This window comes from Pecten maximus, chromosome 3 (genome assembly GCF_902652985.1).
Source record: "Pecten maximus chromosome 3, xPecMax1.1, whole genome shotgun sequence".
NCBI classification, from domain to species: Eukaryota; Metazoa; Mollusca; class Bivalvia; order Pectinida; family Pectinidae; genus Pecten; species Pecten maximus.
The window spans coordinates 27,943,493-27,962,338 of record NC_047017.1 but is presented as its reverse complement, the minus strand read 5'-3'; the positions used below and the strand labels follow the sequence as shown (position 1 = coordinate 27,962,338).

The following is an 18,846-nucleotide window of genomic DNA, read 5'->3' as shown; positions in this document are numbered from 1 at the left end:
ATATTATATTGGGGTTGTGTTAGAACAACAGGATGTATATTATATTGGGGTCTGTCATGTTAGAACAACAGGATGTGTATTATATTGGGGTCGTGTTAGAACAACATAATGTATATTATATTGGGGTCGTGTTAGAACAACAGGATGTATATTATATTGGGGTCGTGTTAGAACAACAGGATGTATATTATATTGGTGTCATGTTAAAACAACAGAATGTACATGGTTTTTGTGTCGTGTTAGAACAACATGATGTACATTGTTTTGGTGGCGTGTTGGTACAACAGGATGTATATTATATTGATGTCCTGTTAGAACAACATGATGTATATTATATTGGTGTCATGTTAGAACAACAGGATGTTTATCATATTGATGTCTAGAACTTATTACATGATGTATTATGTACAACATAATGCTTGACTTACATAATGTTGAATGCGCAAGGCAGGATATATGTTGTTTTGTTGTTATGTACGTATAGCATGATGTGTATTTTCTGATGTCATGTACGGTACGTATGGAAGGACGAACATTATTTTGGCATCATATATATCATACTACAACAGGATGTAGGTTATTTTGATGTTGTGTACGTATACAGATGCAGTGTATAATGTTATTCCAGTGGAGCAGAATCAAACCTGTCTAATAGCTTACACTGTCCCACAAAACAAAAAGATAATAATTACTTAACAATCATTAGCATGCATTGTTATTTTGTGTACAGATGAGAGACAAGGTAGGTTATTATGTGGCCAAAGGAGCTATAATTGTGGATGGCTGGGCTATTATCCGGGGTCCCACATGGGGGAGATTGAAAGGAGATGGTTTAAATCTGGATTTAATTGAATTGATTGTGGTAGCAAAGAATTAAATCAGATGTACAAGTCACAACACAATTTGTATTTGATTTGTCTTGTATGAAGCTGATGCATTTAGCAAATGAGGGTTGCTTCATATATTGCATCATATTATACAGGTATATTAATTTATTTAATTGTGATAAGTTTGCACACCAAGGCAGTTTCCATATATAGTTGTTTTTGTAATACGAAGTGGTAAGGTTGCACTATATTGACATTAGTATTAAAAACTGTACTTGATGAAGAAATTTTAGATCAGATTATACCATAATAAACTGTATCATGCAATTATTATGAGTTAATATCCTGGAACAAATTTTATCTGGTATGCATATATGCATCCTGTCAATATTAAGGGGAAAATCCTTGGCAGTTGATGTGGTATTTTGAGCTGTGTAATTCACCTTGCATGATAAGGCCTTGTATGTAACATTATTGATCTTACACATCATATTGAGATGGACCATTATTGATGCTGTAATGTAGGGGGAGCTTAATGTATTGTCAAACTAACACTTCACCGGAAAACTGTACTGCTCACAGTGGTGATTATATCAGGGGCTGTGTATTCAGTGGTGATAGAACCATAATTACACACACACGGGCTCTGATTTGTACTTTAGTCTTATATATATAGTATTGACTGGGTGGAATTATCATCATCTAAAAATGGAATGACTAGGCTAACTTCTTGAATATATTATAACTACATAGCTTTATGTGTATATTGTAAAGCCATTTCTGTAACAATCATGTGAAGTCATTTCATTTCTTGTCTGTTGGGGAGTAGGATTGGTCATTATGTTAAAAGTTTTAGATCTGGAAATAGAAACACATTAATGTAGTACCTGGTTCCTTCATAGATCCTTGGACAAATTGCATTGGGTGTCATCACAGGGGTTCGTTCACTGTTTACCTTTTTTCTAAAGCAGCTGAATTCAAAGTAATCCAGAGGTTTTCAGTATCGAGTATATAAATGTACCATAGAAAAAAAGCAAAACTAAATGCCAGAAGGTTAGGGATAATACTAAGAAACTGAGAATAAGAATAAAATCTAAAAGGACCAAATTTTTGAATATGCATGAAAATTGTTCATGAGGTAAATATGAAAGAAATTCAATCGTTTTAAGATGTTTCATGAAATACTGTCCGAATGGAAGATCAAGTACGGTAAAATCTCACTTTTTTGATAGGTTTTAAGTGAATTTGGTATTTTTAGCACCCATGGGCCAAAGGTTGATGTGTAAATTAAATGTAGATGCTTCTGTGAGACCATACACCACAGGTCTATGTGTTGAAGTCTGAGCTATCACCAGAAAAGCAAAGTACAAAGCACACAAATCCTGTGTTATCTGCAGTTGCTGTAAATGGTGATGCCCTTTGTACTTCATCATTGCTATTCTAGTCAGCTAGATAGACATTTCTTGACCTATGTAGATAGTCACTAATTACTGGACAAAAGGAGTACTCAGAAGCAACTTAGATCTGAGGAGAAAGGAAATCCCCTATTTCTCATAACCTCTGATGTTTTTATCTATAAACACTATTGTGACTGTTGAGTTGTAGACTTCCCTGATCTGATGTTTGTCTGATCATGAGAGTTCACTCCTGTATAAGTCAATGTTGGGGGCTCAGAGTACCTGTATAAACCTTATATATTTCATGCAATGATTGTTCCAAAATAATCATTTGATGTGAATGTCATTTTCAAGGTTACACATTTACATCACTTGCCAAATATAAAAATGAATAGATTGTGTACAGATAAAAGAAATGTATTATAATTATCTTCAGACATCTTTAGTTCAGTAAAAAAATCTGCTGTATTGATAAAAAGAAATTAAAACCAGGCATGTTTTGCATATAAAATTAGGCTGATAAAAGAATTTAATTCCAACGTGGAAAATTAAGGAAAGGTATTAGGTAAATGGAATTTAATTCCAACGTGGAAAATTAAGGAAAGGTATTAGGTAAATGGTATGACTCCAGCTTATGTACTCAGTGAGTTAGTGATGTGGGGCCCTGCAGCTTATACTGAAATTAAAGTTAGAACATGAATAGGTTTCAGCTTGTTGTATCCAGGGTTACTAGGAGAATGGGCCTCAGCTTACTATACTCAGGGTTAATAGGGAGTGGGCACCGGCTTACTGTACCCAGGGTTAATAGGGGAGTGGGCCCCGGCTTACTTTACCCAGGGTTAATAGGGGAGTGGGCCCCAGCTTACTATACCCAGGGTTAATAAGGAGTGGGCACCGGCTTACTATACCCAGGGTTAATAGGGGAGTGGGCCCCCACTATACCAAGGGTTATTAGGGGAGTCGGCACCGGCTTACTATACCCAGGGTTAATGGGGGGAGTTGGCACCGGCTTACTGTACCCAGAGTTAATGGGGGGGAGTGGGCCTCAGCTTACTATACCCAGGGTTAATGGGGGGAGTTGGCACCGGCTTACTGTACCCAGAGTTAATGGGGGGGAGTGGGCCTCAGCTTACTATACCCAGGGTTAATGGGGGAGTGGGCCCCGGCTTACTATACCCAGGGTTAATAGGTGAGTGGGCCCCGGCTGACTATACCCAGGGTTGATAGGGAAGTGGACCCCAGTTTACTATACCCAGGGTTAATAGGGGAGTGGGCCCTGGCTTACTATACCCAGGGTTAATAGGAGAATGGGCCCCAGTTTACTATACCCAGGGTTAATAGGGGAGTGGGCCACACCTTACTATTCCAAGGGTTGATATAGGGGAGTGGGCCCCAGCTTACTATACCCAGGGTTAATAGGAGAATGGGCCCCAGTTTACTATACCCAGGGTTAATAGGGGAGTGGGCCCCAGCTTACTATACCCAGGGTTAATAGGGGAGTGGGCCCCAGCTTACTATACCAAGGGTTGATATAGGGGAGTGGGCTCTAGGTTACTAAACTCCAAGGTTATAGAGGAGTGGACTCTAGCTTAATGTACCTAGGGTTACTAGGGGAGTAAGCCCCAGCTTACAGTGCTCAGGGTTATTAGGGGAGTATTATTGTACTCATGATCAGGGGAGTGTAGTTCTAGGTAAGCCCTTGTAAGCTAGGGGAAGTGGGCTCCAAGCCCCAAGCTTACTATACCCAGGGCTAATAGGGGAGTGGGCCCTGGCTTACTATACCCAGGGTTAATGGGGGAGTGGGCCCTGGCTTACTTTACCCAGGGTTAATAGGGGAGTGGGCCCCAGCTTACTATACCCAGGGTTAATAGGGGAGTGGGCCCCATCTTACTATACCCAGGGTTAATAGGGGAGTGGGCCCCATCTTACTATACCCAGGGTTAATAGGGGAGTGGGCCCCAGCTTACTATACCCAGGGTTAATAGGGGAGTGGGCCCCATCTTACTATACCCAGGGTTAATAGGGAGTGGGCCCCAGCTTACTATACCAAGGGTTGATAGGGAGTGGGCTCCAGCTTACTATATCAAGGGTTAATAGGGGAGTGGGCCCCAGCTTACTATACCAAGGGTTAATAGGGGAGTGGGCCCCAGCTTACTATACCAAGGGTTAATAGGGGAGTGGGCCCCAGCTTACTATACCAAGGGTTAATAGGGGAGTGGGCCCCAGCTTACTATACCAAGGGTTAATAGGGGAGTGGGCCCCAGCTTACTATACCAAGGGTTAATAGGGGAGTGGGCCCCAGATTACTATACCAAGGGTTAATAGGGGAGTGGGCCCCAGCTTACTATACCAAGGGTTAATAGGGGAGTGGGCCCCAGCTTACTATACCAAGGGTTAATAGGGGAGTGGGCCCCAGCTTACTATACCAAGGGTTAATAGGGGAGTGGGCCCCAGCTTACTATACCAAGGGTTAATAGGGGAGTGGGCCCCAGCTTACTATACCAAGGGTTAATAGGGGAGTGGGCCCCAGCTTACTATACCAAGGGTTGATATAGGGGAGTGGGCTCTAGGTTACTTAACTCAAAGGTTATAGAGGAGTGGACTCTAGCTTAATGTACCTAGGTTTACTAGGGGAGTAAGCCCCAGCTTACAGTGCTCAGGGTTATTAGAGGAGTATTACTGTACTCATGATCAGGGGAGTGTAGTTCTAGGTAAGCCCTTGTAAGCTAGGGAAAGTGGGCTCCAGGCCCCCAGCTTACTGTACTAAGGGGTTCTAGAGGTGTGGGTGCCAGGTTACTGTATGTGCACAGGGGTTCTAGAGGAGTGGGCTCCAGTTAACTGTATGTACTCAGGGGTTCTAGAGGAGTGGGCTCCAGTTTACTGTATGTACTCATGGGTTCTAGAGGAGTGGGCTCCAGTTTACTGTATGTACTCAGGGGTTCTAGAGGAGTGGGCTCCAGTTTACTGTATGTACTCAGGGGTTCTAGAGGAGTGGGCGCCAGGTTACTGTACTAAGGGGTTCTAGAGTAGTGGGCTCCAGTTAACTGTATGTACTCAGGGGTTCTAGAGGAGTGGGCTCCAGGTTACTGTACTCAGGGGTTCTAGAGGAGTGGGCTCCAGTTTACTGTATGTACTCAGGGGTTCTAGAGGAGTGGGCTCCAGTTTACTGAATGTACTCGGGGGGGGGGGGGGGGGGGGGGGGGGGGGTTATAGAGGAGTGGGCGCCAGGTTTCTGTAGTTCTAGGGGAGTAAGCCTTAGCTTACTGAACTCAGGGTTACTAGGAAACGTACCCCAGCGTATGCATATGTTACCTTTGGTTAATTGTGTCAGAAATGACACAGGATGAGGGAGTCACAGTTGTAGTCAGATGATCATATTTTGATATTCTAAGCATGCTGTGTTATGAAAATATGGCTGTGTATAAATAAATGTATACAGTAGTCTATAAAGCTACACAGCCTTGGTGTGCTTGGTACACTGGTGATTCATCAAGGCTGGATTTGTTTAGGGCCTTTACTACATGTATATGATAACAGTAACACAGCTAGCAGCTTCAAAAGATCGTCTTTAATGTAATTACAAGTTAATAATCCCAGCTAACAGATTCTGGATGTGGTGGTTTGACTGGTGCCTGTTTCCTAGCTTAATTTCTCCCTGCTATTTCCTCAACACCTTTCAGTCTGTTGTTTTCTTAATCAATATAGTATTGTCCAGTAAATTAATTAAAGGTCTTGAAAGACTGCTGTTGAAGTTTTAAAAACTATTTTTCATTAGTGGTCCTTATATACATAGTCACTGATAAAAACAAGTCATTGTAAACAGAACTGGTCTGACCTAGATTTGAATTCCATTCATATTTGATAATATTGTACATACTGACACCAATACATGTCATATTGGTATTGTACAAAAGACTCCTGAACATGCGTAATTGATCTATTAAGTTTATTCTATATAGATGTCCTACAGTTCTAATCCTTTGTTTTTTTCTCTGCATTTCAGGTGGCCATCAAGATAATTGACAAGACACAGTTAAATCCATCAAGTCTACAAAAGGTATGTTAATTCATTAATAAAAAAAGTATAAATTTTCTATATATAACTCTTTACACTTAAAAATAATACTGGTTAAAAGTGTGAAGATTAATCTTTATACACAAAACCTTTAGTCAAATCAGGGGTGTGGGAGTAAAGGATCCCAGACTGTTTGATCTTCCTTGGGACAGCGGGTTGGGTTTCAGTAGATAAAGCCTGGTCGGTATTGTGATCCCACCATTTATAATGTGTTGAGGTGGCTTTCAGAAGGTGCAGCTTGCAGTTTGACATTGGATGAGTCATTAACACTCAGCTTTGTCATGCAGTTCCTTCCACTTTGTTTGTCCTCAACTTTTGGCTGCATTTTACTTGCAAATGATAATGAGGGTGCTGTATTTAGGAACTACGGACCCTAACTGTGTTTAATGTTGAGAGTATGGGGTATTATTGATTTCTTTCGAAAAGTTAATGAATGCAACACAATATGTGATTTTGCATGTTACACACTAAAAATACTTTAACATAGCTTTCCTTAATATATGTGGACTTTGCATGTATATGACTATATTATCAACATGTTGTATGTATATAACTTTATTATCCACATATGTGAATTGTATCTACTGTACACATGGGGTATAAGAGTACACGAATTGTATCTAGGGTACATATGGAGTATTGAGTATTGTATCTAGTATACATTATGGAGTACGAATATTGTATCAAGTATACACATGTAGTACGAGAAGTGTATCTAGTGTATACATGTAGTACGAGAAGTGTATCTAGTATACATTATGGAGTACGAATATTGTATCAAGTATACACATGTAGTACGAGAAGTGTATCTAGTGTACACATGGAGTACGAGAAGTGTATCTAGTGTACACATGTAGTACGAGAAGTGTATCTAGTGTACACATGGAGTACGAGAAGTGTATCTAGTGTACACATGGAGTACGAGAAGTGTATCTAGTGTATACATGGAGTAGGAGAAGTGTATCTAGTGTACACATGGAGTAGAAGAAGTGTATCTAGTGTACACATGGAGTACGAGAAGTGTATCTAGTGTACACATGGAGTACGAGAAGTGTATCTAGTGTATACATGGAGTACGAGAAGTGTATCAAGTGTACACATGGAGTACGAGAAGTGTATCTAGTGTACACATGGAGTACGAGAAGTGTATCTAGTGTATACATGGAGTACGAGAAGTGTATCAAGTGTACACATGGAGTATGAGAAGTGTATCTAGTGTACACATGAAGTACAAGTATTGTGTCTAGCATACACATGGAGTACAAATTATTGTATATGAATATATTAAGTATACACATGAAGTACTAGAAATTATATATTATTGAAGGGAGATGCATATTGTGATATATTAAGACCATAATTGTTTCAGTACGTGTCAAAACACTACATGCATGCATCTCGCATGCAGGGGAGTCTATACTTATAAAAATGAACACCCCCCTCCCCTTAATTCATTCAAAGTAAACTGGTAGATGGTCATGATATATTGATTATATGTCTGTTTAGCTTAGAAAATAATATCTTAGGATTTATTTGTATTTATCTATATGATTTGATCAGTAAGTTAATATGAACAAATATCACAAACAGATAAAGGTATGGTTTCTGTAGAAATGCTAATGCTAACAATAAATGCTTTTAACTTTTTGCAGTTGTTCCGGGAAGTGAGAATCATGAAGCTACTGGATCACCCCAATATAGGTAATTACCTATCTCAAATGTATATATTACTGTTGCTGTGGTAAAACAATTGTTTAGTTAAGAGAATCTACAGATACTGAATTGTTTGATTGATGAAGCAGTTCAAAACTCTCTTGTTAGACTTACGTTTTATTAATTCCAAAAAAAAATATAATAAAATTTTATGTAATATGCAACTGGATTGGATTGTAGTTAGTGCCTGGTTTTGAAACCACCTGTAAAACCTAATTAAATGTTGAAAAGGAAACTTCTCTGTCCATTATTCTTTTATCCATGTAGACAGCCAGACCTACCAAGCATCAAGTTTGTCTGAGCTTGTTTAGCAAGGAAACACACAATACCATCTGTTTTCTAGATCCCTCTAGTTTTCCGGCAATTTACCAAACAGCAAATCTTTGCCCACCATGCATTGAATCAACAGAAAGGATCTAGTGTTAAACTGCTAGCTGCAAGTGGGAATATTGGATATTACAGGATTTAGATACTTTATGTCTGACTGGGAAGGGTTGTCTGGTCTTGTCAAGAGTACAACAGGGTGTTAAGTTAACAGTTGAGATGGAAGAATTAGCAGATAACTACATCTACATCACATAGACCACAATGCACTGAATTCACGAAGCTCCCAATAATATCGAGCATAAAACATCCTCTTCATTTCTAGACAATCAATTCTGGATGAGAGTTTATAATTAAACAATAAACAATTTCCCTTTGATGAAAAACGTTAATTAATTTAATACATGTTTACTGTACATGTACAGAACTAGTGACTGATATGAATCACAATCTCTGAAATTTATTTTTGAGGTTATGTTATTTGATTCCAAATGCTACTAGTACTGATCTAATTAAATACAGTAAGAGAGTAAATACTTGCTGGTGGGTTTGCCATTAAATTCTGTATGCTTTATAATTAATAAAACACTGTATTTGTAAATTTTAAGATAGTAAATATTTGCTATTGATTTTATCTTTGTTAAAATTTTATATTTTACAGTGAAATTATTTGAGGTGATAGAGACGGAAAAGACGCTGTATTTGGTGATGGAGTATGCTAGTGGAGGTAAGTTTGGGGATAAGTCTTAAAGCTAATTGTGTAACCTCACTAACACAGCCAGGTTATATAAGTGTGGTAGATTGTTGGCATGGTCACACACTAATTGTTGAAGGACCTTTCCAGCTTCTGTATTATTGAATTGGGCCTGATGAGTTTGTTGTGTTGCTGCGCTGCTCTATATAAAGGTCAATGTTTCTGTAGAGCTCTATATAACAATTGTAAGAAAAGGTCAAAATACCTTCCATGCTGCCAACAATCCTGTTCAGACTTAGATGGTTTTTAGGTTTTACTAGCACTAGATTTTTGTATTGCTATATGTGTATGTTTCCATTAAATGTGCTTTCTACATTACAGGTGAGGTGTTTGACTATCTGGTTGCACACGGTAGAATGAAAGAAAAGGAAGCACGTGCCAAGTTTAGACAGGTGAGTTTTTCTTCAGTTGGTTAAAACTGTTTCTGGAAAGCCCTGTTGTGTTTATTTTCATGTTCTTATTCTGAACTTATTGTAATGAAAATTTAACCTTGGTTACATTACTAGCCGTGCTTCCTGTATCATCAGTCGTGAGTCTGAATTTTTGATGTAGTTTCAAACGTGTATACAGGAATGAAAAAATGGAAGCCATGATCACAAAGAGTAACATGTTGTTGATTGTTGAAGAGCTTGCTGTCACTGAGGACAATGACATGGGTGTATTAGGGGTCACTTGTTAATTATATACACTTGTGATGTAAGGACACTTAATGTATGTAGAGATCTGGTCCAGGACGGATCCTCCGTATAATATACACTTGTGATGTGGAGACATTTAGCGTATGTAGAGATCTGGTCCAGGACAGGTATACACTTGTGATGTGGAGACACTTAGTGTATGTAGAGATCTGGTCCAGGACGGATCCTCCGTATAATATACACTTGTGATGTGGAGACACTTAGCGTATGTAGAGATCTGGTCCAGGACGGATCCTCCGTATAATATACACTTGTGATGTGGAGACACTTAGCGTATGTAGAGATCTGGTCCAGGACAGATCCTCCGTATAATATACACTTGTGATGTGGAGACATTTAGTGTATGTTGTGATCTGGTCCAGGACAGATCCTCTGTATAATATACACTTGTGATGTGGAGACACTTAGTGTATGAAGTGATCTGGTCCAGGACGGATCCTCCGTATAATATACACTTGTGATGTGGAGACACTTAGTGTATGTAGTGATCTAGTCCAGGACGGATCCTCAATAATATACACTTGTGATGTGGAGACACTTAGTGTATGTAGAGATCTGGTCCAGGACGGATCCTCCGTATAATATACACTTGTGATGTGGAGACACTTAGTGTATGAAGTGATCTGGTCCAGAACGGATCCTCCGTATAATATACACTTGTGATGTGGAGACACTTAGTGTATGTAGAGATCTGGTCCAGGACGGATCCTCCGTATAATATACACTTGTGATGTGGAGACACTTAGTGTATGAAGTGATCTGGTCCAGGACGGATCCTCCGTATAATATACACTTGTGATGTGGAGACACTTAGTGTATGTAGTGATCTGGTCCAGGACGGATCCTCTATAATATACACTTGTGATGTGGAGACATTTAGTGTATGTAGAGATCTGGTCCAGGACGGATCCTCCGTATAATATACACTTGTGATGTGGAGACACTTAGTGTATGTAGAGATCTGGTCCAGGACGGATCCTCCGTATAATATACACTTGTGATGTGGAGACACTTAGTGTATGAAGTGATCTGGTCCAGGACGGATCCTCCGTATAATATACACTTGTGATGTGGAGACACTTAGCGTATGTAGAGATCTGGTCCAGGACGGATCCTCTATAATATACACTTGTGATGTGGAGACATTTAGTGTATGTAGAGATCTGGTCCAGGACGGATCCTCTATAATATACACTTGTGATGTGGAGACATTTAGTGTATGTAGAGATCTGGTCCAGGACAGATCCTCCGTAAAATATACACTTGTGATGTGGAGACACTTAGTGTATGAAGTGATCTGGTCCAGGACGGATCCTCCGTATAATATACACTTGTGATGTGGAGACACTTAGCGTATGTAGAGATCTGGTCCAGGACGGATCCTCCGTATAATATACACTTGTGATGTGGAGACATTTAGTGTATGTAGAGATCTGGTCCAGGACGGATCCTCTATAATATACACTTGTGATGTGGAGACACTTAGTGTATGTAGTGATCTGGTCCTGGACGGATCCTCCGTATAATATACACTTGTGATGTGGAGACACTTAGCGTATGTAGAGATCTAGTCCAGGACGGATCCACCGTATGATATACACTTGTGATGTGGAGACATTTAGTGTATGTAGAGATCTGGTCCAGGACGGATCCTCTATAATATACACTTGTGATGTGGAGACACTTAGTGTATTTAGAGATCTGGTCCAGGACGGATCCTCTATAATATACACTTGTGATGTGGAGACACTTAGTGTATGAAGTGATCTGGTCCAGGACGGATCCTCCGTATAATATACACTTGTGATGTGGAGACACTTAGTGTATGTAGTGATCTGGTCCAGGACGGATCCTCTATAATATACACTTGTGATGTGGAGACATTTAGTGTATGTAGAGATCTGGTCCAGGACGGATCCTCCGTATAATATACACTTGTGATGTGGAGACACTTAGTGTATGTAGAGATCTGGTCCAGGACGGATCCTCCGTATAATATACACTTGTGATGTGGAGACACTTAGTGTATGAAGTGATCTGGTCCAGGACGGATCCTCCGTATAATATACACTTGTGATGTGGAGACACTTAGCGTATGTAGAGATCTGGTCCAGGACGGATCCTCTATAATATACACTTGTGATGTGGAGACATTTAGTGTATGTAGAGATCTGGTCCAGGACGGATCCTCTATAATATACACTTGTGATGTGGAGACATTTAGTGTATGTAGAGATCTGGTCCAGGACAGATCCTCCGTAAAATATACACTTGTGATGTGGAGACACTTAGTGTATGAAGTGATCTGGTCCAGGACGGATCCTCCGTATAATATACACTTGTGATGTGGAGACACTTAGCGTATGTAGAGATCTGGTCCAGGACGGATCCTCCGTATAATATACACTTGTGATGTGGAGACATTTAGTGTATGTAGAGATCTGGTCCAGGACGGATCCTCTATAATATACACTTGTGATGTGGAGACACTTAGTGTATGTAGTGATCTGGTCCTGGACGGATCCTCCGTATAATATACACTTGTGATGTGGAGACACTTAGCGTATGTAGAGATCTAGTCCAGGACGGATCCACCGTATGATATACACTTGTGATGTGGAGACATTTAGTGTATGTAGAGATCTGGTCCAGGACGGATCCTCTATAATATACACTTGTGATGTGGAGACACTTAGTGTATTTAGAGATCTGGTCCAGGACGGATCCTCTATAATATACACTTGTGATGTGGAGACACTTAGTGTATGTAGAGATCTGGTCCAGGACAGATCCTCTATAATATACACTTGTGATGTGGAGACATTTAGTATATGTAGAGATCTGGTCCAGGACGGATCCTCTATAATATACACTTGTGATGTGGATTTTATTAACAGTATTCGATATCATCAATCTAAAGTCTAGATTTCTGGTATCATCCAGTTGCAATAGTATTACTGATGTTTGCCTTGACTTGTGAATGATGTGGTACTATTCAATATAAAAAAAACAAACATGACTGCAGTTTCATTTCAATAATGTACTTGACAACCGAACTGACAATGTAATGTCTTGGTGGTTTTCAGTAGTATAGTGTGTGGGAAATGTTAGGTTTTAAATTTTAAATACCAGCAGCTTTTAGATTAAACCAATAATCTGTGCGCCTCCAAGTCCAACCTAGAGGTTATATGACATGTATTTGATGAATCAGAAGCAGTGACTAGTATTTGTTGCTACTGTTAGGTACCAGGGTAACTTGATGCAGGTGTGTATGAGCCAGCTGTTATGTTGTAGGGTACACTGAAGTGTAGTCATACTGTTTAAGTGGCCGTGTTGATTCGGGTGGGATTGACAAGGTTATGATGAATCATATCATGTGAAGGTAGTTTTTCAATTTTAGAAAAAAGGATACCCAAACAGTCTGTAGTGATTTATAATCTAATGTATTACAGGCTCCTGTTAATCATGGATAATCCTGTCCCGCCCCATTCTGCTCCCCTCCTAACTAAATAAACATAAAAAAATTAAAAAAAGAACTATTGTCAGCTCTATTTCATTAGTTACATAATAGATACAGGTACAATTAAGAAGAAATACACATAGGAATATTGGACTTTGAGATGACTTATCTACCTGTATGATTTTGCTCCAGAAGAATGGCCTAATTATATAATATATAGTAAGGTTGTAGAGGTGGGATCACAATACATTTATAACATCTGTCCTAGAAATATACTACAAATCGGTCTTGTTCATTATCTGCTGCCTGCCACACCAACACATACCTGTAGTGGAAACAATCACTGAAGCAGAAACTGCTCAGTCTAGTGTGACTAATCAGAGGCAGTGTAATGCTAGCTTTCATCTCGTATACACAATGCCTTAAATGTTGTCATTTATACCTGAACATTTTACCCGATTTTGTATTAATTCAACACTAAAGCAGTAGCAACCTATAGGAACAGATTTATCGGGATCATTGTCCACCATTTGGTGCTGATTTAACTGGGTCATTGTCAACTATGTAGGGGCTAATTAACCTGGGTCATTGTCAACTATGTAGGGGCTAATTAACCTGGGTCATTGTCAACTATGTAGGGGCTGATATATACATGGGTCATTGTCAACTATGTAGGGGCTGATATATACCTGGGTCATTGTCAACCTTGTAGGGGCTGATATATACCTGGGTCATTGTCAACTATGTAGGGGCTGATATATACCTGGGTCATTGTCAACCTTGTAGGGGCTGATATATACCTGGGTCATTGTCAACCATGTAGGGGCTGATATATACATGGGTCATTGTCAACCATGTAGGGCTGACTTACATGGGTCATTGTCAACCTTGTAGGGGCTGATATATACCTGGGTCATTGTCAACCATGTAGGGCTGACTTACATGGGTCATTGTCAACCATGTAGGCGCTGATATATACCTGGGCTGTTGTTAATGTGTAGGGGCATATATTTATGGGTCATTGTCAACCATGTAGAGGCTTGTTTATCTGGGTTATTGTCAACCATGCAGGGCTGATTAACATGGGTCATTGTCAACCATGCAGGGCTGATTAACATGGGTCATTGTCAACCATGTAGGGATGATTTACATGGGTCATTGTCAACCATGTAGGGGCTGATATATACCTGGGTCATTGTCAACCATGTAGAGGCTAGTTTATCTGGGTTATTGTCAACCATGCAGGGCTGATTTACATGGGTCATTGTCAACCATGTAGGGGCTGATATATACCTGGGTCATTGTCAACCATGTAGAGGCTAGTTTATCTGGGTTATTGTCAACCATGTAGGGCTGATTTACATGGGTCATTGTCAACCATGTAGGGGCTGATATATACCTGGGTCATTGTCAACCATGTAGAGGCTAGTTTATCTGGGTTATTGTCAACCATGCAGGGCTGATTTACATGGGTCATTGTCAACCATGTAGGGGCTGATATATACCTGGGTCATTGTCAACCATGTAGGGCTGATATATACCTGGGTCATTGTCAACCATGTAGAGGCTTGTTTATCGGGGTTATTGTCAACCATGTAGGGGCTGATTTACATGGGTCATTGTCAACCATGTAAGGGCTGATTTACATGGGTCATTGTCAACCATGTAGGGGCTGATTTACATGGGTCATTGTCAACCATGTAGGGGCTGATTTACATGGGTCATTGTCAACCATGTAGGGGCTGATTTACATGGGTCATTGTCAACCATGTAGGGGCTGATTTACATGGGTCATTGTCAACCATGTAGGGCTGATTTACATGGGTCATTGTCAACCATGTAGGGGCTGATTTACATGGGTCATTGTCAACCATGTAGAGGCTGATTTACATGGGCCGTTGTAAATGTGTAGGGGTAAATATAGCTAATTACATTAAGCTATTGTATAAAGTAAAAATTAAAAAGTTATATCTAAAGGAGGAGGAGGGGATATATACAGGTAGTAAAATCCATGTATACAGTTAACAAATTCATCATTTGACACCTTTAGTATAGTGTGCAGTATGAATGAAGAAATGTGTTATTGGTGGTGAAGGTATCCTGTTTGATATATTAACTTGTAACATTCAGCAAACTTATTAAAAAGAAAAGATTTCCTGTTCCACTTGTTATAACCATTGAAGCGTGAACAAGCTGCTGATATAATATACTGTTAAAATAGATTAATTTAGTCCCCATGTATTCAGAGCTCTTACCTGTGGTGTATATAGCTACCTGTATCTTTGTGTCAGCCACTTCAGTTGAAATACCTAAAGTGAATAAAGACTGTGTTTGTTTCTACATAAACACTGTGTATTGCCTGTTGTTAGTCTATTGAACAACAGCGACTATATGGTTTGGAAGGTTTCTCGCCTTATATTAATAGTTTGGCCCCTATATAAATACGTTTAGTGCTTTCTCGTCTGAAAGTTATCTTATGTGTCTATTTACCATGCAGTGCAAGTATTATAACATGGCCAATTAATATAATAGTCACTGTCATTAGCAACAACATTGGTGTCAGACACTATCAGTACAACAATGGTGTCACACACTACCAGTACAACACTGGTGTCACACACTACCAGTACAACACTGGTGTCACACACTACCAGTACAACACTGGTGTCACACACTATCAGTACAACACTGGTGTCACACACTACCAGTACAACACTGGTGTCACACACTACCAGTAAAACACTGGTGTCACACACTGCCAGTACAACACTGGTGTCGCACGCTACCAGTACAATGGTGTCGCACACTACCAGTACAACACTGGTGTCACACACTACCAGTACAACACTGGTGTCACACACTACCAGTAAAACACTGGTGTCGCACACACTACCAGTACAACACTGGTGTCACACAGTACCAGTACAACACTGGTGTCACACACTACCAGAACAACACTGGTGTCACACACTACCAGTACAACACTGGTGTCACACACTATTAGTACAACACTGGTGTCGCACACACTACCAGTACAACACTGGTGTCACACACTACCAGTAAAACACTGGTGTCACACACTGCCAGTACAACACTGGTGTCGCACGCTACCAGTACAATGGTGTCGCACACTACCAGTACAACACTGGTGTCACACACTACCAGTACAACACTGGTGTCACACACTACCAGTAAAACACTGGTGTCGCACACACTACCAGTACAACACTGGTGTCACACAGTACCAGTACAACACTGGTGTCACACACTACCAGAACAACACTGGTGTCACACACTACCAGTACAACACTGGTGTCACACACTACCAGTAAAACACTGGTGTCGCACACACTACCAGTACAACACTGGTGTCACACACTACCAGAACAACACTGGTGTCACACACTACCAGAACAACACTGGTGTCGCACACTACCAGAACAACACTGGTGTCACACACTACCAGTACAACACTGGTGTCACACACTACCAGTACAACACTGGTGTCGCACGCTACCAGTACAACACTGGTGTCACACACTATCAGTACAACACTGGTGTCACACACTACCAGTACAACACTGGTGTCGCACACTACCAGTAAAACACTGGTGTCACACACTGCCAGTACAACACTGGTGTCGCACGCTACCAGTACAATGGTGTCGCACACTACCAGTACAACACTGGTGTCACACACTACCAGTATAACACTGGTGTCACACACTACCAGTAAAACACTGGTGTCGCACACACTACCAGTACAACACTGGTGTCACACAGTACCAGTACAACACTGGTGTCACACACTACCAGAACAACACTGGTGTCACACACTACCAGAACAACACTGGTGTCGCACACTACCAGAACAACACTGGTGTCACACACTACCAGTACAACACTGGTGTCACACACTACCAGTACAACACTGGTGTCGCACGCTACCAGTACAATGGTGTCGCACACTACCAGTACAACACTGGTGTCACACACTTCCAGTACAACACTGGTGTCACACACTTCCAGTACAACACTGGTGTCGCCCACTACCAGTACAACACTGGTGTCGCACACTTCCAGTACAACACTGGTGTCGCACACTACCAGTACAACACTGGTGTCGCACACTGGTGTCACACACTACCAGAACAACACTGGTGTCACACACTACCACAACAACACTGGTGTCACACACTTCCAGTACAACACTGGTGTCACACACTTCCAGTACAACACTGGTGTCGCACACTACCAGTACAACACTGGTGTCGCACACTACCAGTACAACACTGGTGTCGTACGCTACCAGTACAACACTGGTGTCGCACGCTACCAGTACAACACTGGTGTCACACACTACCAGTACAACACTGGTGTCACACACTACCAGTACAACACTGGTGTCGCACACTACCAGTACAACACTTGTGTCACACACTACCAGTACAACACTGGTGTCACACACTACCAGTACAACACTGGTGTCGCACACTACCAGTACAACACTGGTGTCGCACACTACCAGTACAACACTGGTGTCACACACTACCTGTAGAACACTGGTGTCGCACACTTCCAGTACAACACTGGTGTCGCACACTACCAGTACAACACTGGTGTCACACACTACCAAAACAACACTGGTGTCACACACTTCCAGTACAACACTGGTGTCACACACTTCCAGTACAACACTGGTGTCGCACACTACCAGTACAACACTGGTGTCACACACTTCCAGTACAACACTGGTGTCGCACACTACCAGTACAACACTGGTGTCGCACACTACCAGTACAACACTGGTGTCGTACGCTACCAGTACAACACTGGTGTCGCACGCTACCAGTACAACACTGGTGTCACACGCTACCAGTACAACACTGGTGTCACACACTACCAGTACAACACTGGTGTCGCACACTACCAGTACAACACTTGTGTCACACACTACCAGTACAACACTGGTGTCACACACTACCAGTACAACACTGGTGTCGCACACTACCAGTACAACACTGGTGTCACACACTACCAGTACAACACTGGTGTCACACACTACCTGTAGAACACTGGTGTCGCACACTTCCAGTACAACACTGGTGTCGCACACTACCAGTACAACACTGGTGTCACACACTACCAAAACAACACTGGTGTCACACACTTCCAGTACAACACTGGTGTCACACACTTCCAGTACAACACTGGTGTCGCACACTACCAGTACAACACTGGTGTCGCACACTTCCAGTACAACACTGGTGTCGCACACTACCAGTACAACACTGGTGTCGCACACTACCAGTACAACACTGGTGTCGCACGCTACCAGTACAACACTGGTGTCGCACGCTACCAGTACAACACTGGTGTCACACACTACCAGTACAACACTGGTGTCGCACACTACCAGTACAACACTGGTGTCACACACTACCAGTACAACACTGGTGTCGCACACTACCAGTACAACACTGGTGTCACACACTACCAGTACAACACTGGTGTCACACACTACCTGTAGAACACTGGTGTCGCACACTTCCAGTATAATACTGTAAGTATATACTGTACACTGATGTTATCTACTGC

General features: G+C 41.2%; 1 protein-coding gene across 16 annotated transcripts in view; it reads left to right on the top strand.

Annotated features, from left to right (window-relative positions):
* Positions 1-18,846, top strand: part of LOC117323787 (MAP/microtubule affinity-regulating kinase 3-like) — a 63,365-nt gene that overhangs the window by 7,286 nt on the left and 37,233 nt on the right. For all 16 annotated transcript variants that reach the window (XR_004531834.1, XM_033879239.1, XM_033879227.1 and 13 more), the window contains exons 3-6: positions 6,228-6,281; positions 7,952-8,000; positions 8,998-9,063; positions 9,412-9,482. Coding sequence is in view for 15 of the 16 variants with exons in the window: in XM_033879239.1 (XP_033735130.1) it covers positions 6,228-6,281; positions 7,952-8,000; positions 8,998-9,063; positions 9,412-9,482 (240 nt within the window). In the remaining variant the exon portion in view is untranslated. The remainder of the gene's footprint in view (positions 1-6,227; positions 6,282-7,951; positions 8,001-8,997; positions 9,064-9,411; positions 9,483-18,846) is intronic.